General features: G+C 31.8%; 1 protein-coding gene across 1 annotated transcript; it reads right to left on the bottom strand.

The window, feature by feature from the left end:
- Positions 1-680: 680 nt before the first annotated feature.
- On the bottom strand, positions 681-25,059 carry LOC139517548 (centromere protein I-like). Its single transcript, XM_071308749.1, has 18 exons — positions 24,921-25,059; positions 20,165-20,302; positions 19,274-19,392; positions 18,816-18,923; positions 18,309-18,404; positions 16,008-16,097; positions 14,094-14,237; positions 13,191-13,358; positions 12,523-12,643; positions 12,021-12,109; positions 10,563-10,680; positions 9,372-9,436; positions 7,718-7,833; positions 7,095-7,248; positions 4,919-5,043; positions 3,290-3,566; positions 1,940-1,981; positions 681-1,163 (listed from the first exon to the last, which is right to left on the bottom strand). The coding sequence occupies exons 1-18, from the start codon at positions 24,994-24,996 to the stop codon at positions 1,050-1,052; spliced, it is 2,160 nt and encodes a 719-aa protein (XP_071164850.1). The 5' UTR covers positions 24,997-25,059; the 3' UTR covers positions 681-1,049.
- Positions 25,060-27,903: the final 2,844 nt, after the last annotated feature.

The raw sequence follows: 27,903 nt of genomic DNA, 5'->3' as shown, positions 1-27,903 counted from the left end.
TCAAGTGGTCACTGAACCATGAAAATGAGGTCAAGGACATTGGACATGTGACTGACGGAAACTTCGTTACATGAAGCATCTATATACAAAGTATGAAGCATCCAGGTCTTCCACCTTCTGAAATATAAAGCTTTTAAGAAGTGAGCTAACACCGCCGCCGCCGGATCACTATTCCTATGTCGAGCTTTTTGCAACAAAAGTTGCAGGCTCGACAAAAATTATACTGGGGACACTTCTAGTCAATTTATATTTAGCCTGAATTTTCTGAAAATGAGCCATTTTTGGCAAAAATTCTGAACAGTTAGCTCATAATGACATTACAGTCAAATTGTGTTATCAAGGCTAAGCTATCATACACAATTTATGTAAACCTTTCTTTTGATGCTAAAAAAGACGAGCAATGGTATAATTCAATGATTTGTTTTCATTTAATTAACAGGGTCAAATACGCCCTAAAAATGCACCTTCGCAATACATGTAAAAAATGATGAAAGTAGAATAAAATGTAGTTTAATATTTCTGTGAGTAAGAAATACTATTATTGTAAATAGAGGGCTCACTTAAGGCAATTGGCAAGGCAATGACAGTAACCAAACAAGCTAAGATGAATTAATTCTCTAATGTTGTTTCCACTGCACATTACATAACTTCATGACATGCTGTTACAGAAATGATAAATATTTAACTGTTATAAAATTTAATGAAATAGAATCCATTGTATGCATAACTATTTGACATATCATATACTTTTATTAATATTTTTATGTCTAGTTTTTAACAATAATGTTTCTATGTATTCATATACATCTCTTTACTTTTTCTATTTATAAAATCTTATATTTGAGAACATCCTCCTAGTCAGCAAGCAGTAGATGTCCATTGCCTCCTTTTTTAATGAAAACTTTGTTATATATTGGAATACCATTCTAGTCAGCCAGCAATATGTGTCAGTGGACTTTTTTATATTTGTGAAAATCATTCTAACCAGCCAGCAGAAATTGTTGACTTCCTTTCCAAAGAAAACTGTTTATTTGGGAATATCATTCTAGTTAGCCAGCTGAAGTCGTCGATTGATTCCCTTTCCTAATGAAAACTTTGTTATATTTTGGAATATCGTCAAGATGTTCACGTTCCAAAAATTCAAAGTATGTCTCTTTAACTCCCTGTAAAAATGGTTAAGAAATAACTTTATACAACAAAATATTGAAATCTGAAACATGATTTTTTTCAATTTCTTATTAAGACAACTCTTATTATATCAAATTACACATTATATGTACATATAATAATGACTCCACTTCCCTGACCAAAAAAAAGATCCTCTATTCTAAAGTGCCCTTTTTGAGCCAGCTGAATCTCCCAAAGACATGCAATTACTGGGTAAGGCTTTGAAAAAAACAACCGAAATAGCGTATGATGAATAAAAAGAAATATATCAGTAAAATAGATGTTAAGAGTAAAATCAGTTGCTGTGTGTTCCACTTATCCCTGACAGTTATTTTGTTATCATAGTATATATAAAACATTTATTTAACTCTCAGTTAAGTTTAGAAAATGTATGAGTTATATAATTCAAAAGATCCACCAATTTCATAACTTAGAAAAAGCTTGCATCTTAGTCAACACCTGTTTTTTGGGGGGAATTCATGTTGCTTAATGTTTAGTTTCTTTTAGGAGCTCATGAATTGAATTTGTCTTTTTGTTGTGGTCAATCTTGAACTTTTGAAGGTTTTGACAGACCTTTCTAATGTTTTCATGTGTTGTGATGTCATCTTTACTGTGCTTACACCATTTATTAATTCAATGTATAATTTCAACCAAATAAATTTATATAAATTACCAATGACCAATAGCTACTCTTCCATTTTTCATTAATATTGCTATATTCTAATGGGCTTGACGGCTCCATTATTTTTATCTGCGGGCTATTATAACTTACTTTTATTCCTCTTGGATGTCCAAACTGTTCTATTGGCTGAGTCTGTAATGAGAGCAAAATAATTAAAACTTCTGTTTTATAAATACTCAGGGATCTCCATGGATGAAAATTGAACGATGGAGGAACTTTCACCATCATAAACTGTATCTACGCAGTACAGTGTAGCGCGATCGAAAGTATTTCATCCCTCCACATAAGGATAGGTGAACATGCTAATTCATTGCTTATTTAAATTATATTTATTCAAATTTTCATTATAAATACTATATAGAAGTATATATATTTTCAATAATTGCCGTTTGTAACCCTTCAAAGGCCAAGCCCTCATGCCCCCTCCATTTCCCTTAGTAGAGAATGACCAATAGCTATCAGGAAGGTCCCCATGTAGTTTTCTTGCTATTTTTGGTAATTGTTATGGGGGTTAAAAATCATGTGAAGCTTATTTTTCACGGACACTGTCAAATTCAGAAGTCATGAACCCATTACCGGTGTGGCTGGTTTGCAGCAACAACAAAACGAGTCATACGGGTTATGTAAAAGGTTAAAAAGATTTGTAAAGCGGGGCGCCATCGTTAAACAAGCCATAGAGATCCCTGAATACTGATACCATTCATTTTAAATTTCTTATTAGAATATGTTAACATAAAGCTGGTACCAGGGGTCGCCCCAAACTTGCAGTGAGTTGGATTTTATTTTTGCTCTGTATTGATGGCTTCACTGTGACTTTGAGATGAAGAATAGCGCTGTTCCTTTGCTTTTTGTGTGTTTTTTGTTGTGCATATACTGATTTAGTGTCATGGATAGATACCACATTCTTTGTTTTTCTGTTAAATATGGCTGTTTCAAAATTTATTGGATATGGATTATAGATACATAAATTATTTTAATATGGACGGTTGAATTTTAACATTTTTATTTCATTGGTGGTTGGGGTCTTTGGAAAAATATATCTCATGCCGATCATGCATTTAATTCTGGAACAGTAATTATTTTAAGATTTCAGAATGTATTTTTGTTTCAAAATCTGAGTATTAATCAGAATGCCAACAAACAATCCTTATTTTTTCCCCCTATAAGATGGCTTTATTAGTTGATCCTGGTAAAATGCTGACTTCCTTATGAATGAATTTAAAAGAATCTGTTTATCTTCTTCAGAAATGGAAATGCAAACTTTGGTGTCAAAACTTTTGTTATTTATAATTTAACTTAATTTCTGAACATCTTTTGTATCACAATAAGGATGAATTTAATGATTATTTTTTTAATTTAAATAAACTTTTTATATTGCCTTCAATATGATCATAAATAAATGTATGAACTGCTTTTACTTAACCTGTCAATAAAAATTACCTCTTTCAAAAATTTCATAGCAAATCCCAGAAAAGCTTGGTGTAAATAAACAGTGAATACATTTTCTTTGACCTTTAGGGATTCACTGTAGTCCTGTGGGTTAAAGTTGAAGAAACTTCCATCCACTTTCCTTGTGAATGCTCTGTTCCTCAACAAAGCATCAGAAACATCTAGGATAAGGTCATTACATTTCCTGATTATTGCTTTCTTATTAATAACTTCATCATATTCTGTTCCTATCGTCTGCCTTTTCTGTAATTCTAATGAATTCTTGTACCTGTTCAAACAATAAAGGGATAGTACAAAAAGACCTTATATTTTCACATTCAAATCTACTGTTCATTCTTCTAATACAATGATTCTAAAACCTATAACTGATTAAAAAAAGCTTTGATAATTTGTAACTAATAAAACCTGAATCTACAATAACCTATAACTGATTAAAAAAGCTTTGATAATTTGTAACTAATAAAACCTGAATCTACAATAACCTATAACTGATTAAAAAAGCTTTGATAATTTGTAACTAATAAAACCTGAATCTACAATAACCTATAACTGATTAAAAAAAGCTTTGATAATTTGTAACTAATAAAACCCAAATCTACAATAACCTATAACTGATTAAAAAAGCTTTGATAATTTGTAACTAATAAAACCCAAATCTACAATAACTATTCTTATAGAATAACTACTGTGGATTCATTTATTTTTTTGTTGGTATCAATTTTCATGGATTGAAGAAATCTGACGTTTTTCGTGGATATTTAATTTCAAGGTTTTGCCTACGTCTCCATACAAACCAAAAGAAAAGAAAATCCTTAAACTTTTTAATTCATGGTTTACCTGTATCCATGAAATCCAGGAAAAATTGGTATCCCACGAATAATTATAAATACACAGTAATCCAAGAATTCAAATATAGAAAAATATTCATCAAGTAACCAAACAACACATTAGATCATGAATATGCATCACAAGTGGAAAATTTTTAAAGATTTCAATTCTTGGATTAGTTATTCTTTATTACATTGACTTATATTTATTGAAATAAAGTAAGAAATGATAGGAACTATGTTTTTCTATCGCATTCTCAATTCATTCCTTGACATCTTGACAACACCCATTGTTGACATCATGTACAAGGAATGAAATCATTGGTTTTGATTTTACTGGGAAATCACTGTATTTTACTGTAACAATGTAACAATAGGACTAAGAAACTGATTACCACATGTTAAAATATTTCTCAAGATTAAAACCAGTCTATACTATACAATTATACAATGTATTGCCTAGAAAAAAATTATGTCATAACGACTAAATAGCAACAGAAAAGAGTTGTACCATATACTGGCAATGCATTCAAGTTAATTTGAATGCTTCTCAACATCATTTAAAAGTAGCTACAAAAACAGTCAAATATGTTTGTTTTGATATTTATAAATGACAAAATGTGTTTTCTGCAGTTAAGTCACCATATGCCATTTCATTCATTTTTCAAAATAGTTTCTTAGGGTTTGAAGATTATTTTTGCATTTGCAATTTAAGACACAAAATGATAGTTTATATCATACCTCTTCCTTAATACACATCAAATTAATTTTATCTAAGTAATTTATGTCTTACATGGTAATAATAGAACAGACACGAGCTGGTCCCATTGCATTCTCTAGTAAGAATGGTCTCATGAATATATCTTTGACAGGGAATGGTACAACAGGAATATTGTATTGTGAAAACAGACTGGCTACCTGAAATGTAACACAAGCATATTTGATAAGCCAATACTTTAAAATAATCTTTCAGATTAAGATATAAAGCTTTATCTTTTACAGTTCTATAGTTAAGGATAAATGCAGTTATGTTTGCATTTTGAAAATTCTTTAGAGTCTAATATATAATGAATAGAATTTGTACCAGACCAGTGATTTTGCTAGCGCTCGTCACTTTCGTATTTTACGAAAGGGTTTTCTCATAGACGAAAGTATTTCAAATCAATTTCGTCACTTTAATTTTGAAGGTGTAAAAAAAAATTCGCAATAAAAACTATAAATCTACCTGTCTTCATGTTTTTGACAAGTTTATGACCTCCAGGTAATTAACATTTTCAACAGGTGTTACAAGTTGTGATTACAACTAATCCGCTTATCGCCATCAGATGGGTCACTTATCCGTAATTTATTAATTAACCCCATAATTGAATGACCATCATAATTATTTCCCCAGGAAAATCAGTCAGTCGGCATTTCAACAACCAGGAGTATAATTTCGTCATTTAATCAAAAATGTCACAACCCGGACAGTTCGCATTTGAATTTCAATATTTCCCAAACGATCACAATCTGAAGTTAGTTTGTCGTAGATTCGTCATTCGAAGGAATTTTCGTCATATTTGATTTTAATTTTCATCAAAAACTTTCAACAATTTCCATTTAAAATAGAGAACTTTCATGTGTTTATTCAAAAAGTTCACGAGAAATGTTTTAAACAGGTGCTTCCTGTATTGTGTTCTACGCATGCATGAAAGTATCCCTTTGACTATTTATAGACATTAAAAACGTAAAATACGAAATCATTTAGAATCAATTAAACAAGAGAGACAAATATATATCTCTTACTAAAGGAATTTAAATCGAAAAATAATAATTTCCTGATGAATCCGGACTCGTTTTGAATTTATTATCCACGTGTCACTTCCCGTTTTCGTTTCATTTTAAAACCGAAAGTAGTAAACGTGATCTATTGTTGATTTGTTTACAACCTCCTTTCAGTCATTATAATCGTTCCAAAAAGGATATAATACATTTCCAACTTGATAGAAATGATATCCAAATATCGACTTAGACGTTTTATAAGGATAATGATTATGCAGTGAAATAATCATTGCAAATTGATTTCTGCTGTGATTCCTTGTTTAAAAAAAATAGAATCCAACTTTTGTTGTTCAGGAATGACCCCTGGAATAAACTGAAGAGAAATTGTGATTCCATGTCAGAATTTTTCATAATAATAGCCAATACAGTCAAATCATACAATAACTGCCAATCATGCTGGTGCCTCAATCCCTTAAAATCTGACTAAGTCAAAAGATGAAGCTAGTAATATACATCATTGTTCTATTGCTTATACACAAAATAAGGTTGATTTTAATAGCGCGCAAAAGTGACTAAAGCCCTCAAAATCCTAGCTTAAACCCTGTACCAGACCCTAGCTTTTTAATAGGAATGCACTTGAATTGCCAGTATTGAGTAATAAAGATGAATCAATTATTTTTTTAAGTAGACTATATTTTCAAATGTATCATCAGTTTAAATATTTTGCATATTTTCCTTTCAGATAGATTGTTATCTTTTCAAAACTAAGACTGTTATCTTTTCAAAACTAAGATAAATAAGACCATTATTACCTAACTTTTCTGTAGACAAGCAAGTGATTTATTCCTAATCTGTCAGATTTCAGCATTTTAATAAACTTTTTTGAGTTAAACAACATTTCAATCTAGGTAAATAAAATATCTTTTATATAAACACCTATGGAAAATCAAAATATATTTCTTTCTGGAACAGACCAAAGGATGTCTCATCTCAGATCAAATGTTGTTAGGAATTTCACTATCAAATATCCTATTTTCTATGCTCTTTGTCTAGAGTCTCTAGACTTACTAATTCCATAAAGTTTAAGTTGATATGTATAAGTGGATTATGACTATCATCCATCTGTTGTCCTAAAACATTTAACCACCCTTATCCATTATGGTTTTGTACCCCTCTTACATTAGAAATGAAGATTTGTGTAGACTTACTAATTCCATAAAGTTTAAGTTGATGTGTATGAGTAGATTGTGACTATCATTCATCTGTTGTCCTAATACACACATATCACTGATGTACCGTACTAATTCTAGTAACGTCACAACACCTTCAAACTCTTCCGTCTCTTCATGGAATAAACTGGATCTGTGAAAAAATGCAATTGAATCACACCTAAATGATAATCAATATATTTGTGTAATGCTTGTAACCAAAAATACAGAATTCGTTCTAAAATTAAAGTAAATGAATTGTAAAACACTTTTAACCACTGTTATTCAATCTGGTTGTATACCCTCTCACCACAGAAATGAGGCTTTGTCTAAGAATAACAATTGTTCTACAGATCTATGCGTATTACCTGGTATCAGCTCATCATGGGACATTATGTCAACATAGTTTAAAAAGAGGGAAAATGATGAAATCATTAACAAAAGGGAGTAGAATCTACTTTTATTGAACCACTAGCTGGAAAAAGTACAAGCAATAAATATTTCATTTTAAATTTTTGTTTTTTTTTTACATTTCAAACTACATTTTTTTACAACATTAGATAGTTAAACAATAAAATCTTGCATGTTACCTTTAAACTTTACATAAATTCACACATACTTACAATATTGAGGGAGTCTGACCATCTACTTCATCTATTTTATTGCTTTCTTGGACTCTTGGCCATTCAAAGGCAGCCAAATTACGTAGTAATGCTGTTAGGCAGTGTATCACTTGACACTGAAATACACACACAAAAAATTCAACGATTCTTGATTAAGTTGTTTTCAATAGTTATCCCTTTAGCTACATGTAGCTATAAAGCCAGGTTTAATCAACCATTTTCTACATAAGAAAATGCCTGTACCAAGTCAGGAATATGACAGTTGTTATCCATTTGTTTGATGTGTTTGAGCTTTTGATTTTGCCATCTGATTGGAGACTTTCCTTTTTGAGTTCAGTTTTTTGTGATTTTTATTTTTTATTCTCAAAACATTACAATTTTTTTTACACTTAAAGGAATACATCTTTTGGACAAACATTACACAAAATCATATCCTCACAGTTGAGTCTGATGGACTTAACATGCATCTAGCGTAACAAATTCCAAGCCATTATAATATATTATGAATTAAAGAACCTTAGTGAGCACGCTCACATACCCCACGTCCCCACATTGTCATTGGAGAAATTAAATAAGTGTAAGAAAAAAAATTGTATAAGAAAAAATATTGAATAATACATGTAATTTCCTATCAATATGCACATCAACATAGTATGTCCTTATTATCTACAAAATTTCATGAAATTCTGTTGTGTGGTTTCAGAGGAGTTGAGATGACAAACGGTTGGAGAAGTACATTGAAGCAAATAAGTTCAAAGGGGCGTAACTCCTAGAAAAAAAATTGAATCGTAATTTCCTGTCGATATGCACATCTACATAGTATGTCCTTATTATCTACAAATGTTCATGAAATTCTGTTGTGTGGTTTCAGAGGAGTTGAGATGACAAACTGTTGAAGTAGTACCTTAAAGCAAATAAGTTCAGAGATGTAACTCCTAGAAAAAAAATTGAATCGTAATTTCCTGTCGATATGCACATCTACATAGTATGTCCTTATTATCTTAAAAGGTTTCATGAAATTCTGTTGTGTAGTTTCAGAGGAGTTGCGATGACAAACTGTTGCAGTAGTACAATAAAGTAAATAAGTTCAAAGGGGGGTAACTCCTAGAAAAAAAATTGAATCGTAATTTCCTGTCGATATGCACATCTACATAGTATGTCCTTATTATCTAAAAAGGTTTCGTGAAATTCTGTTGTGTAGTTTCAGAGGAGTTGCGATGACAAACTGTTGCAGTAGTACATTAAGCAAATAAGTTCAAAGGGGCGTAACTCTTATAAAAAAAATTGAATCGCAATTTCCTGTCGATATGCACAACTACATAGTATGTCCTTTTCATCTGAAAAGGTTTCGTGAAATTCTGTTGTGTGGTTTGAGAGGAGTTGCGATGACAAGAAACAGGACTGACCGACGGACTGACGGGTCAAAAACATTATACCCTCCGAAACTTCGTTGCGTGGGGTATAATAAGAGTATTACTAACCAACTGTACATCACATGGCAATAAAATAAAAAAGTAGGGAGTTTTGCTAGCTCTTTGACTGCATAACCATCACCAAAGAGCTTTACTTATAATTTGCAGCTAGTAATTCATAATTTCAATATTCATTTAAACTATATAATCAAAACTAGTAACACAACAGGTACACCACTTACCTTGAAGTAAACAGATGAACAAAAATAGAGCTTTCTCAGAGGCTCCAGTATGTTATCATGTAATCCTGTAAGGGAAATTTGTGTATACAACTTCAGCAATATAAAGTACAACATATTTTTTTTTTGGGGGGGGGGGGGGGGGCTTTGTAGGATTGTTCTCTCAAAGAGACATCTCAAATCTTCTTTTATTCACATTCATACTGTATAATATCTTATATTATTTTATTAAGATGTATTTATTGTATATATAAACTTAAAAGAAACGTTCATGTCAGGGCCTTTTATAGCTGACCATTCAGTATGGGATTTATTCATTGTTGAAAGCTGTACAGTGCTTTTAATTGCTTACATCTACTTCATTTGAACTTTGGTGGTTATTGTCTCATTGGCAATAATACTACATCTCCTTCTTTTCTTAGAGAGTAGTACCATATATATCAGAAATTAAGTAAACTGTCAGAGCTTTATCTCATAAATGACCAGTACATCAAGTTATTTAAGCCTTTTCAACAAAAGCCATAGTGTCTCAATTATTTAGACAAAACTGTTTGATATGAAAAGAATTTAATACAATCATATATAAAAGGATTTCACCAAAGTAAATGTAACAAAAAACTATAATGAAAGTATTAAAAATGAAGTGTAGTCACGGTGCTTAAAGTTGTAAACCTTGCTGTCCAAATAAAAGGCTTGCATTAAAAATATACCATCATAGTTTTATAAAAAAAAAAAAAGATGGAGCATCACCCTCAAGCATGACATTTTAACTGGAATCTTTATCTATGGCCTTATCCATGGAGACACACTGGAAATGTTTCTTACAAAAACTGTACTATATATACATATTTTGATTTTGAGGCAAGTTATATATGAGGTATTCATTTATGGTTGAACACCTGTCATAGATGAAGAACAGAAATAAAGACATTATTCTTTTATAATTGATCATTTTATGACATGTTTAAATTGGATAGATAAAACTATTATGTTTGGGCACTTTCGCTTGGTGCTCTAAGGCATACATCTATTTAGTTTTATCGACTTCTGGCATACACATGACAGGTAAAGGTCAATTCCATAGGCATGTGTAATGCATGCTAAGGTTTCAATCATAGGTTAATGTTCTTGTACTTCAAAAGACTTTTATTTCATGAAATTAATCCAACGTTTCTTTTCCATTAATCTACTCACTTTGGAATGAACAAATTCTGTGGTAGGAAATAAGTCTGAAAATATGAACACGAAAATCCTCTCCATTCCATCGATGTAAAAATCTAGCTAAAAATTGATCTACTGCTGGTATACCCTCCTAAAATGTACAAATACACTGTTAAGAATTGCGTTAAAATTAAACATACACTTTTGCGGTGCAGCCACTTTCTTTGTTGATACAATTTACTTAAAACATTTCTTAAAAGATTTTTTCAATTGTATTAAGAAAAGGTTTGAAATTTTGGCTGTATCTAAAGAAATTGTTTTACAAACAGGATATCACAGCGATGTTGTTTACAAAAATTATAAAAATTAAGATTGTATGTAAAGTGTATCAATTAAACACTGTAATAATATCTTTGATATTATCTTTATCTGTATTAGCTTTGATTTTGTTTTTCATCCATTAAAACTGTTTTAATTTGATCTCATTTATGACATTGAAATGTACTGTAAATTCAGAAATAATTGTACATATTTATTTTTGTAATTTTGAAGAATGGACAAAAATGTGAGAAATTATTGTGATGTCAGGAAAATCTGTAAACAGCTGCCTGGTACCAGATATCAGAATGTATACAGCTACCCGGTACCAGATATCAGAATGTATACAGCTACCCTGTACCAGATATCAGAATGTATACAGCTACCCGGTACCAGATATCAGAATGTATACAGCTACCCGGTACCAGATATCAGAATGTATACAGCTGCCCGGTACCAGATATATGAATGTATACAGCTACCCGGTACCAGATATCAGAATGTATACAGCTACCCGGTACCAGATATCAGAATGTATACAGCTGCCTGGTACCAGATATCAGAATGTATACAGCTACCCGGTACCAGATATCAGAATGTATACAGCTGCCTGGTACCAGATATCAGAATGTATACAGCTACCCGATACCAAATATCAGAATGTATACAGCTGCCTGGTACCAGATATCAGAATGTATACAGCTACCCGGTACCAGATATCAGAATGTATACAGCTACCCGGTACCAGATATCAGAATGCAAGGTCTGTATACAGCTACCCGGTACCAGATATCAGAATGTATACAGCTACCCGGTACCATATATCAAAATGCAAGGTCTGTATACAGCTATCCGGTACCAGATATCAGAATGTATACAGCTGCCCGGTACCAGATATCAGAATGTTTACAGCTACCCGGTACCAGATATCAGTATGTATACGGCTACCCGGTACCAGATATCAGAATGCAAGGTCTGTATACAGCTACCCGGTACCAGATATCAGAATGTATACAGCTACCCGGTACCAGATATCAGAATGCAAGGTCTGTATACAGCTACCCGGTACCAGATATCAGAATGCAAGGTCTTATTATTGCCATACTCACCAAGTCGCATAATTTACTTTAATAAACATTTCTGAATAATTTTTGAATATAAAGTAATACTTACTTGGAGAAATTTTGAAAAACTAACAACTCTGGTCAGTAATCCATCAATTCTTTCTTTGTCTTCTACTGTAACTGTTCTATCCAGTATTTCTGAAGACAAATAGGAAATATAATGAAATTAACATCAAAATTCTTCCTTGGTCCATGCTCTATCAATGGTATATCTAATTTTTCCAGTCCCGACTATTCCTATCTTTTCAGATGATGTGATGGGGGAAAAAAAGTGCAACTCTTTTACCCATTACAAAGTTATTAAAGAATAGCATTTTGTACTTGTAGAATATATATACATGTATATGCTTGTAATTAAAAAAATTATTATTGATTTCAAAGTAATGTTATTTGTGTCTTCAATGTACAGTATCAAACCTAATATGTTTGGTATTTATGAGCATGATTTCATTTTAATTGCAATTTTAGGCATTACACAAAAATGACAATGTGTCAAAAATAAAAGAGACCAAACAATTAAAATTTAATTCATTATAAAACTATTTATTAACCTTCATAAAGAATAGCTTGTAACCAATAAGAAAACCTTGTTACTGTCACAGCATCAAAGGAATAAGACATGTAGTGTTGTAGTAATTCATTTCTTAGAACGGCTCCTATCTGACTTGGTGGCTGAAATATAAATATAAATACAGCTAAACATTTCTGCATTTAGCTAATTTAAGCTCAAATCAGTTTGTTTTGTTTGATTGTTGTTACATTAAACTTTCTGTACATCCAGACAATACTGATGGTCAGTTTTATGAGCTGAATTGATATATACAGGCATGTTCAAACATCTAGATATATATATTGTGGAGTGACGATGACAGGACTAGATATATATATTGTGGAGTGACCATGACAGGACTAGATATATATATTGTGGAGTGACGATGACAGGATCTAGATATATATATTGTGGAGTGACGATGACAGGATCTAGATATCTATATTGTGGAGTGACGATGACAGGATCTATAAATGAGTATGGGAACAATTGATTGTAATAGGCCTAAATAAGCTGAAAGAGAAAATTCCATCCCTGTCCATAAAATTTACTGGCACCAGATGTAATGAAAACTGATTGCCAAAAAATAAAACAAGCTCAAAATCACAAATGAAAAATAAGTTAGCACCCTAATACAGGTTAATACTTTTTAAAGTTGTAAAAGTATACCTCAATGTAATCAGGCCGCTGCATCAAAGCTTTCAAGTCAGATACTTGTACAAATGGTTTATTTTTATACAACATGGCCTCTACAGTATCCTTTCCAGGGTTTCCAATATTACTAGATGCATTTGAGTGAACAATAGGAACAGGATCTATTTTCCTTCGTTTTGATCTCTGAAAGATAAAAATATTACATTATTGCAAACTGACATGAAGAACAGCAATTAAAGCACTGTTCCTTTGCTTTTTGTGTTTTTTGCTAGTGAAGTACAGATTTTGTGTCAGGGATGGAAACCCCATATCTTTCTTTACCATCAGGCAAGCATTTTTGATATTGATATACAACTTGGTCAAGGTTATGTTTTTATTTGTGTATTCTCAAATGCTACCTTTAATGTTCTCCCATTTCCAATTCATGTATAATCATTTGACTGGATTTTTTTTTCTGATTAGAATGATCTGGATGGTTGACCTCTATTTAAACTTAATGTTTTCTTTCTTTTTACCAGATCCTTGTTGTTATGATCTTTATGATAAAATATTAAGATACACTTTATTCTAAACTTTTCTATATTAACTTGGAATATCTGTTGAACAAATTTATTATTGACATTATAATTATAACTATTTGATGTTTTATTTTCATATCTTGCTGACATTTCATCCCAGATCAATTAAATTCTTATACCTTTCGTAAATCTGTAAATTAAATTACACATGGCATTCTAGCACACCTTGCCATATCATGATGTTGTAAATTATACATACATGTGTTTTGCTATGCATCATTTTTGTGCTAATTCAAACATACTGACTGATTGAAATTAATCATTAACAATTTCCAATATTAAATACATTTTTTTTAGTTTCCTTAAAAGTCAGACATATATGTAGATGATGACAACTTACCGGAGCCCCTCTGATTTGACTAGAATCTGCCAGCTGAAGTCTTTCTGATGCTACTGTGGTATCCAATGTATTTTGATTAACTCTGCTAAGTTGAACTTTCTCTACAACAATCTTCCATTTACCATCTTTACTAGGGAAAAATAACTGAATAGAAAAACAATCAAGTCTTTCAGTAAATTAAAATAAGAATGTGTCTGAGGACATGATTGCCCATGCTCATGCTCTGAGGACATGATTGCCCATGCTCATGCTCTGTAATTTTCTAGTTGAAAAGGGGATTTACTCTAGGTTATAAAGGGTAACACTTAATGAGCCTGTTGCAAAAAAAACAACTTTCTGCTCTAATTAACTTAACGTTGGTCTAGGCTGTTGAAAGAGAATATGCTTGGTTACTGACAACAAAGAATCATTGATGTCCTCTTCCAGTGTCGCGTTCTTTTTTAAATCAGAACATACCATTCATCCTTCTTGTCAAGTTGGTTTATAGTTTAGCCAAATTCTGTAAATGGAACTTAAAGCTTTATACTATTCAGGGGTGTGGAAATATTTGTTGTGAGCACTTGTCCCTGGGCAAGTAAAACTAAAAATTTAACTTGTCCAGAAAAATGTTTACTTGCCCTGATGATCCCAATAAATATCGAAGTATTTCTTGTTAGCTAATACATGTATATGATTCTTACTTAGCACTATTGTGCATCACAAACAAATGAAATCCATTTGTTTATATGTGTCAAAAATTAAGAAAAGTAGGAAATGGGTTAACATCAATGGGACAGAAACCTAACAGCAAACCAACCAATGAAATGACATGTAAAGGACAATTTTGTGGCAGTTTTTGAATAAAAATTGTAGCCAGTAGGTACATAATAATTATACTAAATTTGAGGACAGTGATTGAAGAAATGTAAACTAAATAATAGATTAACTATTGATGTTGTGGTGTTTCTTTCAACTGACACACTTGTTTTTTCTTGATTATTTATTATTGTCTTGATGTGCAATTAAAGCGTCCCTTCTATTTACCAGTTTGACAACATATATATTATGTTCACCTTTCATCTATAAATAAGACAAAAACTTTTATTTTCCGAATTTCCATCTATAGATATCCAGGGGCAATCTGATATCCACGATGTCTGAAATTCTCGCTTCCTTTTTTTTTAATACTCTGTGTCCTCCGTTTGTTTTTAAGGTTTTCTACTCGACTCATGATTCTTTTTGCCTTGCTTGCCCATATTTGTCAAACTGAATCTCGATACAAAATTTAAAGAAATGACACTTCCAGTAAATGATGGATGAAACTTAATCGACCATCCCGCCATTCCCGGGTCAATGGACAAAGCCAATGCAATGTTACGCAACTCTGGTTCGCATACTTATTTTTATTTATTTTGGTAATCGATCTATTTCCGGTATCATGTAATGTTTGTCGTCATGAACATTGATGTTTTCACTTGCTGAACATTGGTTTATTTTACATAAATTAAACATCTTTATACGTTTTGAAATTAATTTTATGTTTTTGTTGGATTTGAAACTTTGTTTTGTATATTTTTTTACTTCTCCATGGGCAACCAATACAAAAATAATTACTTGTTCGGTTGTTCAAATGTACGAGTCGGGCGAGTCAGGCATAGCATTTCCACACCCCTGCTATTTGCCTTGCATTTTCAAGTAGAGATTTGATCACTTGGCAAATCAAATTGACCATGTTTTGGTTATGTGAGGCAGGTTAAACAACACTATTGTGATCTATCACTTTTCCATGATGTCTTCTTGTGGCTGTTTGGTTTTCACTCCTCCTCACTGTTAGTCTGCCAGGGAGAAGTCACTTAATTCTCAAGTGTAAAAAGAATCTTGAAGAATAGATTAAGTTTTATAAATTCTTATAAACATTACATCTTAATGACTTACTTTTTTGTTCTTTGGAAGAACCATAGATACCAGGTTTGGATAATAAAGTTTATATATAGACAATAATCCAATCAAATATGGCTGTGCTCCCTGTATAAAAGAAGCAAGTTTATATTATAATTACACCACATTTGGTTTTATTTTCATTTAGATTTCCTGGTATTTGCATGCAATAAGCATGTGATATTATAAAAACAGGTGTGCAAACAGATAGTATGTCTTATATTACAAAAGGACTAACACATAATATATAAACTGCACTGTTAAGTCAAATAATCCAACAATCAATCATAGCAGTATTTCTATAACTTTAAAGTAAAGTATTGGTAAGAATGTTATGTTTAAAGTTTAATATATAAGATTTTCTACTTTTACTTCAATCCAATAGCAATAGAGTTGCAGCCAGACAGATCTGTTCCTTTTGTATGAACAGGATAAACTGACATTTCAATTCACAGTTTAAAAATCAAATGCATTTTGAGTAATATTTTGAAATGTGTACACTCAAACCTTGAAGGAAATTGCCCATTGTTCTTTTGATTGTGAAGAGGCAAATTCTTAAAGCTAAATTGCCATTTTTAAAGTCTATTAAACAAGGCCAAAATAAAAAGATTGTATGTTTGCCCAAACGCGACCGACCCAAAATAAACCCGCCGACTCAAATTCTTTTTTTGACGTTTTTTGGAAGAATTTTTTTTTCTCGGATTTATTTTGGGTCCGCTCCGTCATCGTACAAAACTTAATGTTCGTCGTCTTTGCGTTTGAAAGTAACTGTGAATAAGATTAAAAGAAAGCGTATAAGAGACGCAGTTAATCGATATTCGATGTTCTCTGTTTTTATTTTCTGATTTAACGAACGTAAAGAAGTAAAACATGTGAAGTGGCACAGTTTTTTTACGCTGTAGTTGTTTGTACTACCAAACCCTTACCTATATGCTCAATGCTAATTTCATTGTGTTATCGAATATCTGATAAGAATATTCAGGTAGATTTGTTCAAAACCATGTGCAATCAAATATTTTCAATGTTATTCTGACAGGAAATGGATCCGGAAGTTGCGAATTTACAATCTTGCAAGAAGATTTTGTTTTTACTGAATAAAAAGGAATTATTTCTTGATAAATTGTTGTCTTTAATTATAATCATCCTTTATCATGTAAATTAGATGCCCTTTTATTCAAATAGTTCAAATTTACAAGTCTCATTAGACATGTTAGACAGTCAGTACGTTGCTGTTTGGGAGAATTTGATAAAACTATAATTGCTCACAGAATCAGAAATGTAATCTTAACTGAATGCAACTCCTTCTGAATAATTTATTGCAATATAAATATAAATCCCTTTTGACAAGAGAAATCTGACTTTTGTCAGAAATATTTTTTCACATGTGCAAAAGTAAAAACATGTTATATATATATGAAGTTTTTAACGACCTTGACTGGCTATACAGCCCTTGCAGAATGTTATGGATGCCATATTGGATTTTTATACAATTTGTGAGGAAGCCTCTAGAACCATGACCTAAAAATAAAGTCTTCAGAAAACGTTAACTTTATGCAATAATATTTTATCAATAATGATTATTTTCAAAAATTTAAACTTGATTATTCAAAGAAATAAAATTATAACAAATACGTTTTTAGTTTGGAGATTCTACAGAACATGCTTTGATCTATTTATAGCCAAATTAGTTTACCTGTGTGATAATGTAAAATATAAATTTGTCTTCAAAACATGAAAAAGACACAAACTAAGGATGGTAGATAATAATTCATATAAATATTTTAGGACATTTAATCTTTTTTAATAGAAATAGGATTTAAAAACTGCAAACAAATTTAATCATTACATAATCAGCTGATATTTTTTTTACACAAACATCGTGTTGATGGAACTGTTGAAAATCACTTCACAAATCCAAAAGCCCTTTCACACAGTTAGCAATTGTCAGGGTTATAAACATCTCAGGATACAAATCATATATAGTAGACTAATTTATTTATAAAGGTTTTAAATTCATTGCTTTTGGTTGTCTCTACAAAGGTTTGACAGAGAAAAAAAAGATATACTGTTTTAAGATCTTTTAATATTTTCATGCAAATTCGGATAAAAAAAAAAAAAAAAAAGAATTTGCCTACCTACCTACCCACACCCATTCATCATGGGTCGGGTTTGGGCAAACAGAAATATTTTTAATTGTGGCCCAATCCAAGATGGCAACATAGAATTGTTATACATAGTACTGATGATATGAATAGAATAGAAGTGTCTATGCTTAATAAATAGTTAATGTTACATTACCACTCTGTTCTGAAGATTCAAGAGCTTCCTGACTCGGAACATTCTCACATCTTCTTTTCTTGTCAGCAAAAATAACAAGTGGCAAACATAAGGCATCTGAAATAAAAACATGGGTGTATTAATGTATTGCCATACTTTTTTAATGGCAAGGGTGATATTTTTCCTTATCAAGTATAGTTTATGTAATACTAACCTCAACAAGAAAGTGTCATCCTGGCTATTAGAACATCATAATCCATTTACTGAAGATTCATTTTTTTGTGGGTACAATTTTCAATTTATCAATTTTCGTGGATTGAGGAAAACATGTTATTCTGTAGATATTTTATTTCTGAGGTTTTGCCAATTGACTTAAAAAGGTTCCTCAAGTTAAAATTATAAAAAAATATACAGTGAATTATTATATGACTTCTAGTAAATGTGTTTTGTTTTTTGCTGGCAAAGGTCGGATATCTCATTGAACTATTCTTATTCATACACAAACTTAAAATTTTCAAGTAGACTTACCATAGTCTGGTTGTCAAGAAAGAAGAAAATAAGTCCATATAGTTTGTGTATATCATCTTTGGTGTCTATGTAATCGTAGATCACTAATATCCATCTTAGTAACAGGCACTGTAAAAAGATACACAAAATTTTAAGATCAAATAAGTTTAAATATTGCATATTTTGAGTGTTGCATCTTCTTGTTGTTAAAGAATATATTATTAAAAGTTAATATAAAAGCTACTCAATTCTAAAAGTCTGAATCCTGAGGACCTCTGGATTTTTTAAAAATTAAATATTAACTTTTGAAGGCAGGCCCTAATAGTATATTGCAATTGGATATGTATTCAGATATCTAGCTGGCATACAGATTGATAATGCAAATTTAGTCCATAGCGAATTTTTATGTGATGTGATTTATCAAGTTAACATCAGTACATTGTACAAAGTTAACATCAGTACATTGTACATATATTTACCTGCATATTTGTAGAAGGTTTATTTGTACATAGATATGATATTGTTTTAACAATAGCCTTCTCAGGTACAAAAGTAGCAGGAATTAGGAATTTGATCACTCTGGCACTAATTGACTCAGCTAAAAATTAAAATAAAAACGATTATACAAATATGCATAACAATACTTATTACTGTATGATTCAATTGACAGCTTTAGCTAACTTCCTGTAAAAGTGAGCTCCTTTGACTCTTTATAACTTCCTGTAAAAGTGAGCTCATTTGACTCTTTATAACTTCCTGTAAAAGTGAGCTCATTTGACTCTTTATAACTTCCTGTAAAAGTGAGCTCATTTGACTCTTTATAACTTCCTGTAAAAGTGAGCTCATTTGACTCTTCATTATATACGTATATGTACGTTTTTCTTGTTGTGTTTTAGTTTTAAGACATATGGTCTAGATAGGTAAATTGGAAGGTTTGTGTAAACTTATAACTGGCCTGGTTTAACCCCACCACATGTTTTTAGTCAGATTTAGTGGACCAAATATGTCATTGTTCTTCATTTGTTATCTTTGTTTGTTAGTATGTCTTGTTTTTTTCCAAAGAAGTCTAGTGCTGGTGCTTAAAGTGGACTGTTATATACATACTGGGTGATATTTTTTTAAATTCCTCTTATCTGTTTTTCTGTTTTATTATTCAAATTGTCTATATAATCAAATTGGTGAAAGTTCTTGTTTTTCAATTGCTTGCATTTATACTTCATGTAATATGGATTTAATCTGACATGTCAGATTAAAAATACAATCATGTCAATATAAGTTTTTACTCCTATTTGCATATAGTGTACACATACATAAACATATCAAAGAGTTGTATGTGACTTGTGCATGTGGACAGAGTTTCATGTACATACCATGTTTGCATGTACCAATAACATCTATCAACTCCAGTATATGTTCAGGTTGTAAGCCTTTTGTTGTGGAGATGTTTTCTAAACTGTCTAAACATAGCTGTAGGTGAAGATTGCCCCTTACTTTAATAGGTTCTCTAGCTGAAAAAGAAATATACAAAAATTGAACACTGTGTCAATAATTATAAACTTATATACATTTGTACTAGTATTGTTTTTTTATTGGTATTAATATTGATTTTGTTAATTAGAATCAAACTAAATATCATTTTCTTACATGTATATATCTATCTATGGCTCTACAATCTGTCGATACCTAGTTCAGCCTTTTTCAATTATTATTTCTAGTTTGTTTCATTTGTTGTACTGCTACACCACTGTACAAGGTTAGGGGAGGGTTGAAGTCTTCACACTAGTTTAACCGAGCCACATTTTGTATGTGCCTGTCCTAAGTTAACATACTGTAATTAAGTGGTTGTTGTTGGTGCTGTTTCTCATATTTGATTTTATGTTTATTGAATTGTATAGTTTGTTTGTAAGCTGTGCCTTTTCAGCAATGTACCTGGTTAGGGAAGGGTTTGGCACAAAGTCAAAGAAACTATTTTAACTCTGCAATATTCTGTATTTGCCTGTCCAAAGTTAGGAGCCTGTAATTCAGTGGTTGTTGCTTGTTGTTGTGTAACATATTTGTTTTTTGTACATTATTTTGTACATAAAAAAGCTCATTATTTTTCTCGTTTGAATTGTTTTACATTTGTTATTTCATGGCACTTTGACTAGCAGACCCTGTCAAATTGCTTAATTGGTAAAAATATCCTTTTCCTGATTCCTCATTAATTATCCATTACTGTGATTTGTCAAATTACAAAATAAGTCTCTTTTTTTTTTAAGTCATTCAGAAAATGTATATTTTATCGTCATGAACCAATAATTACTGTAAATGTCATTTGACAGTCAAGGGTACTACTAAAAAAAGTGATTTTGGCTGTGAAATATTAAAAAATTGTCATAAAAAATAGACACAGACTTTTTAAAATCACTGCAACAAGTAATTTGAGAAGTTAAAATGTGATCACTTCCATAAGTGTTTATCACATTGTCTTGATATTTTTCTCACAAGCTTGATTTTTTTACTGATAAAAAGACAAGAATTCCATTGAACAAGAGTGCACACGCTGAAATGTCTCGCCTTCTTTACTAATCATTGATATTATGTTGATAGTCCTAAGTATAATGCTTAGTTTTATTACAACTGTCTCATAAACTTAACATTAACCAAGATAACTAAACAAAGACCAATGAACCTTGAAAATGAGGTCAAGGTCAGATGAACCATGCCAGGCAGACATGTACAGCTAACATTATGCTTCTATACAACATATATAGTTGACCCATTACTTATAGTTTAAGAAAAATAGACCAAAACACAAAAACTTAACACTGTGCAATGAACCGTGAAAATGAGGTCACCGTCAAATAAAACCTGCGAGACTGACATAAAGATCATAAAATATTTCCATACACCAAATATAGAACTTTGACCTATGGCATACAGTATTAGATAAAAAGACCAAAACTCAAAAACTTAACTTTGACCACTGAACCATGAAAATGAGGTCAAGGTCACATGACATCTGCCCGCTAGACATGTACACCTTACCATCATTCCATACAACAAATATAGTAGACCTTTTGCATATAATATGAGAAAAACAGACCAAAACACAAAAAATTTAACTATAACCACTGAACCATGAAAATGAGGTCAAGGTCAGATGACACCTGCCAGTTGGACATGTACACCTTACAGTCCTTCCATACACCGAATATACTAGCCCTATTGCTTATAGTATCTGAGATATGGACTTGACCACCAAAACTTAACCTTGATCACTGATCCATGAAATGAGGTCGAGGTCAAGTGAAAACTGTCTGACAGACATGAGGACCTTGCAAGGTACGCACATACCAAATATAGTTATCCTATTACTTATAATAGGAGAGAATTCAACATTACAAAAAATGTTAACTTTTTTTTTCAAGTGGTCATTGAACCATGAAAATGAGGTCACGGACATTGGACATGTGACTGAAGGAAACTTCGTAACATGAAGCATCTATATACAAAGTATGAAGCATCCAGGTCTTCCACCTTCTGAAACATAAAGCTTTTAAGAAGTGAGCTAACACCGCCGCCCACGCCGGATCACTATCCCTATGTCGAGCTTTTTGCAACAAAAGTTGCAGGCTCGACAAAAGTCAACTATGTACATGCAGAAATTTTCTTTTGCTTGATAAGCTGTGAGTTTTTATAATTTACTTAAAAAACACAAAAACTGGAATAATTTGTAGATCAGGACATAACCTTGATGTAGATCATTCTATTAAAATCTAATGAAAACCACTTAGGTTACCTAATATTGTTAACCTTTGTCTGATACATGTAGTAAGAGTAGTTATTGAATATTTGATTTGAAATTGACATAACAAAAAAACGGTTTGAAGTGCTATAAAATTTGAAACTGCTTGATAAATACAGGTAGCTCTTGTGAGAAAAAACCCCAAGATAGAATGAATACTTTATTCAAATGATTATAGATGGTGTGGTGTATAAATATATAGATAGATAATAATTATATGTACATGTACATTTGTACAAAGATAGATGATATAATTCATAAAGATAGATGTTAATAATTTATGATGGGCCTTTTTTCCTTATTTGCTTTCCCCCCAACAAATGAGACTTAAAAAATTGGGGCTCCCTTAGTTGCTTCCCTTGGGCAACTGAGGGTTGATGTTACAGGTGATTATTAATAAAATGTGTTTAAAATTAAAAAAAAAAAAAAAATATTTGATTACAGAAAAATTCCCTAGGGTACTTTTAATAGCTTTTAGTGCAGAAACTTACTGCCCAAGCGCACTGGTGAAATCGATATACAAAGAAAAAGGGATCATTGATTTATGTAGAACAAGAATGTGTCCCTAGTACACAGATGCCCCATCTGCACTATCATTTTCTATGTTCAGTGGACCATGAAAATGGGGTAAAAACTCTAATTTGGCATTAAAATTAGAAAGATCATATCATAAGAAACATGTGTACATAGTTTCAAGTTGATCAGACTTCAACTTCATCAAAAACTACCTCGACCAAAAACTTTAACCTGAAGCGGGACGAACAGACTAACGGACGGACAGACCAGAAAACATAATGCCCATAAATGGGGCATAAAAATTATAGATGAGTTTGTGAAAATATGGAAAATCAATGAAATCAGCATTTGATTTTGAAGATCAAAGGAAACACCAAAATCACTTAAATAGGCGATAACTGAATTTATCAAATCACTGAAATAGGTGATATATAATAATGAAATAATAAAGTAGTACCCCTGACTGTTTGGCAAGGTCCCAATGCAAGATTTTTTCATTGTTATTCACCATGAAGTTATCCCTACTCTGTTTTGAATTCACCTTGCAGTTCTGTATTTTTGCCATTTTACTTTTTAAAACCCTCTTTCTTTCATGGGGGGTCACACCTCGTGTGAAACTTTGTTAGAAACAAGGTCATATTATCTGTTTCTGTTGGAACAAATATTCTATATCATTTACTCCATTAAGAACATACATGTCTACTGTAATATTTATTCCAGTGGAACTAATATTTAAGAATAATTATTTCATTTGGAACTTATATTATAAATGAACTTCTATTTTGTGACACATGGACATATAAATTAGTGTACAGACATTTTTTTACGAGATTTTGTCTGACATAATATTTCAAAGGGGACATTATTTTATGCTACATTTATATGCGACAGGATTGATTAGTATAAGTCATCGATTGAGCTGAGGAAGTACATCTTTGGCTTACTTGGATAATGTGCTGCCTTGTAATACAGAGTTCCCAGGGTTTATAATCCCGGATGAGACAAAATTAAAATCATAAAAATACTGAATACTGAAAATAGAATACTGAAAATAGAATACTGAATTTCACTGTGCGTATTGTTATGCATTTACTTTTCTACATCATGTACATTGGCTAGAGGTATAGGGGGGGGGGGGGGGGAGGTTAAGATCTCAAAAGACATGTTTAACACTGCTGCATGTTTGCGCCTGTCCCAAGTCAGGAGCCTCTGGCCTTTGTTAGTCTTGTATGATTTTTAATTTTAGTTTCTTGTGTATGATATTTGTTTAGGGGCCAGCTGAAGGACCCCTCTGGGTGCAGGAGTTTTTCGCTGCATTGAAGACCTATTTGTGGCCTTCTGTTGTTGTCTGTTCTATGGTCGGGTTGTTGTCTCTTAGACACATTCCCCATTTCCATTTTCAATTTTATATGAACTACGAGGAAAATTCAAAACAGAAAATTGAAAGTCCCTAATCAAAGTGATTTTATAATTTCATCATCCTCTACGGTTACATTTGGCACACAATGACAAAAGATAAAAACTAAGTGTTTGGGGTGTTCAGTGATGAAAAGACCCACCCACCGTCAGATTGCAAGTTTTATCACTTTAGCCATTTTTTTGCTTTAAATCCAGTCTTAACAAAATTATCCCTCTACAGAGAGATAATTTTAACCCTTTATAATAGAAGGATTATCCCTCTATACAAGTATAAATACCATCTAGAGGGTTTGTAGGGTTTGTTCCCAACCTGGCAACATTGCCAACAATCAACAAACTGATTAACCTTGCTGCTACAGATCTAAACTTTTAAAGGATGATTTAAGTATTTGATATGTACAAACCTTCTGTGAAATAACTCAGGGCATCGTCTAACTTATTTCTTTTAACTGTATTCGGAGCAATCGGTGATTTATTCATTTTGAACCTTTTGAAAACTCCGCCAATCTGAATCTGTGTCCCATAGATGCTTTTATAGTCTACAATAGTGAATTCGACCCCGATGATATCGACACTAATTTTCACGCACTGAACATAACAGTATGTCATTTGAAATATATATATATAAAGAAATGCTCAGCATAATGCTCAGCATTATAGTTCACTCTTCATCCCTGGATTTTGCTTATACATGTTTATTAATTGATATTTTGGATAAACGTACGACAGTTAAATGCATTTGAGTCAGCATCAAATTGATAAATTGGACAGTTATCCATTCGAATGGGGGACAAAACTAGACACAGCTCGAACTCAAGTCCAGTCGGACCGCTGAAATATGAGTCAACCCGGTTAAGTCAACTTATATCGTTTAGAAAGTAAACGCAGACAAATGACAAATTTTTAAAGGAGGATACATTGGCTGATTTACCCACAAGCACTTGTTTCAGAAAAAAAACTGTGTTATATTAAGGCATATAGGATTTTTTTTCTGAGACAAGTGCCTGTGGATTTAACGGGGGTACAAGTGCACATGCCCACCTTCCCGTCCCCCCTTTTCCACACTTGCGATCACCAAAATAATTTCTAACAAGTAGTCTCATTTTTAACATAGTATTAGTGCTAATTTGTATTGCTACTGTATCAGCTTATCTAGTTTGAAAAACAAGTCACAGTTAATTAACCTCAGCTACAACATGCATGAACAGAGCGGGTCCAGTGATTTTTAAAAAGGGATTCCCAACCCAGGATAAAAGGAGTGTCCTTAAATATTTCCCCATTCAAATACGGCATTGACCGTCCAAAAAAGGGGGGGGGGTTCCAAATCTACCCCTGTTGGATCCGCCAATGATGAAGTAATGACAACTTATCGTGGGTGTGTAAATATTGATACCTCTGTGTAATGTCTAGCTCAAAGAAATCTCGCATACTTTATCTATGTGAATCGACCATGAAAGATTTTTTATAAATATGGATACCAATCAGTTTTTCGGCTTCCACATTGTCAAATGAAGTTTTATTTTGCAATCATACACACAAGACATCATTACAATTCTCAAGTTTTCTCTCAGATCCCATAAGCATACATTTTGACTTACTGTTATTTATCATCATATTATTTTCAACATACCATTCAAATACGTTTTCAAAGTCTTTATTTATACAAGAGTTTAAGTTTGATTCTGATGATATATGCAAACTTATGTCATGATATCAGAATATACAATTCAGAATCTGCGTGTTTTAATGTAAACAGGAGATCATTTATATAGATTATGAATAATAAAGGTCCTAATATTGAACCTCATGGAACCCTGAATGTTATATAATGGTATCCTGATTCAGTTGTTTCAATTCTTAACTTTTTGAAATCTATTTCAGAGATAAGACGAAAACCACTGAACAGAGTGATCATCACATTTATATAAATCAAGTTTCAATGATAAGATTTTATGGTTAACAGTATGATATCAATTTTTTTAAAATATAGAAATAAATCAGAAGTGAAATTGCCTTCATCAAATTTTTCTAACCATTTTTATAAGTGCCGTGTGGCAAAGTGTTTTTTTTTCCTCGTCTAAATCCAGAATGTTGTTATGCTATCAGTTTGTATTAAGTTAAAAATATAATTGTTTAAACACAGTCCTTTCAAGAATCTTTAACACTGTAGATACGACGATAATTGTTAGGATCATCCTTATTACCATGATTACCGGCTTTGAAAATTAGAGTTACTTTTGCATACTGTAGAATACCAGGAAATATATGAACATAAACGTAGGTTTACAATAGGAATAAGAGAATGTACAGTTATTTATCATGATACTATTAAAAGTATTGGGCCAACTCCATTGGTCCCGATTGATTTATTAATATATATTAGGGTAGTAATGGGGGTATCTTCATGACGGTATAACGGTAAAAATTCTTGCCAAATGACGTTAACGGTTATTTTTAGTGTATATATTTTCAAAAATAACGGTAACGATAATTATTTGTGACCTCTGACGAATCACGATAACGGGACATTTTGACGAATCACGGTAAAATTTTAACCAATTTGACGCTAACGGTAGCCGAAAATAACCGTCTGACGCCTGACGGTAGAGGGCATTACCACCCTCATATATATTTTTGAGATATTTAAAGACATCACCATTTGTGACAGTATACACAGGCGCTTGTCTCAGAATTTTATTTTCCTTAATATGTATATAATGGTGGAAAAAAATCTGAGACAAGTGCCTGTGATGATACAGCGAAAACCATGTGCTATCTTTAATTTTGGATTTCACATAATTTTTTATTTTCTCTGATTCAAAGTTAAAACGGGGATTTCACTGAACTATAAAAAGTTATCATGTAAGCATTTTACAATGTCAATTTTACCTATAAGATTCTTATCTTCATGTTATTATAGCAATATCATGATTCGTTGTAGAGTTAAGATCTTTTAAATGTCTCCATGGAGTTTTCGTACAGTTTTTTGTAATCATTATTGATGGCACCCATAAATACTTAGACTACGAAGAACGAATCAGTTTATTTGTTAGGATCCGATATTTCTTATAATTATCTGTATCTTTCTTTTCTTGATAAAACTCTCTGGTAAGCTGATTTACTTATTTCATCTGTTCACCACTCGGATTGATATTTATTTTTTACCCGTCTGGTAACAACAGTCAGGCGCATGTTAATCTAAATCATTAACAATAAAATTATGCCATATGTAAATTGCTTCATTTGAGCTCTGATTGAAACAGTATATCTATGTTTCTAAAATGGGTCACTTATTTCATGTATACCATCAGAGACATATAATAGTATATGTCTCTGAGAACATCAATTGGTTAATTGTTAGACAAATCATTTAAGTTCAATATTAAA

The sequence above is a fragment of the Mytilus edulis genome, chromosome 3 (genome assembly GCF_963676685.1).
Source record: "Mytilus edulis chromosome 3, xbMytEdul2.2, whole genome shotgun sequence".
NCBI lineage: Eukaryota > Metazoa > Mollusca > Bivalvia > Mytilida > Mytilidae > Mytilus > Mytilus edulis.
This window is presented reverse-complemented; position numbering and strand designations above follow the sequence as displayed.

What these genes read in the sequence shown, in the direction of transcription:
- LOC139517548 (XM_071308749.1), bottom strand. Translation starts at nt 24,996, where the DNA reads ATGAATAAATCACCGATTGCTCCGAATACAGTTAAAAGAAATAAGTTA. An exon ending in TTCTTGACAACCAGACTATG is followed by an intron (nt 18,405 to 18,815) that starts GTAAGTCTACTT and finishes TTTTTATTTCAG; the next exon opens with ATGCCTTATGTTTGCCACTT. An exon ending in TTCTTCCAAAGAACAAAAAA is followed by an intron (nt 14,238 to 16,007) that starts GTAAGTCATTAA and finishes TTTTCTATTCAG; the next exon opens with TTATTTTTCCCTAGTAAAGA.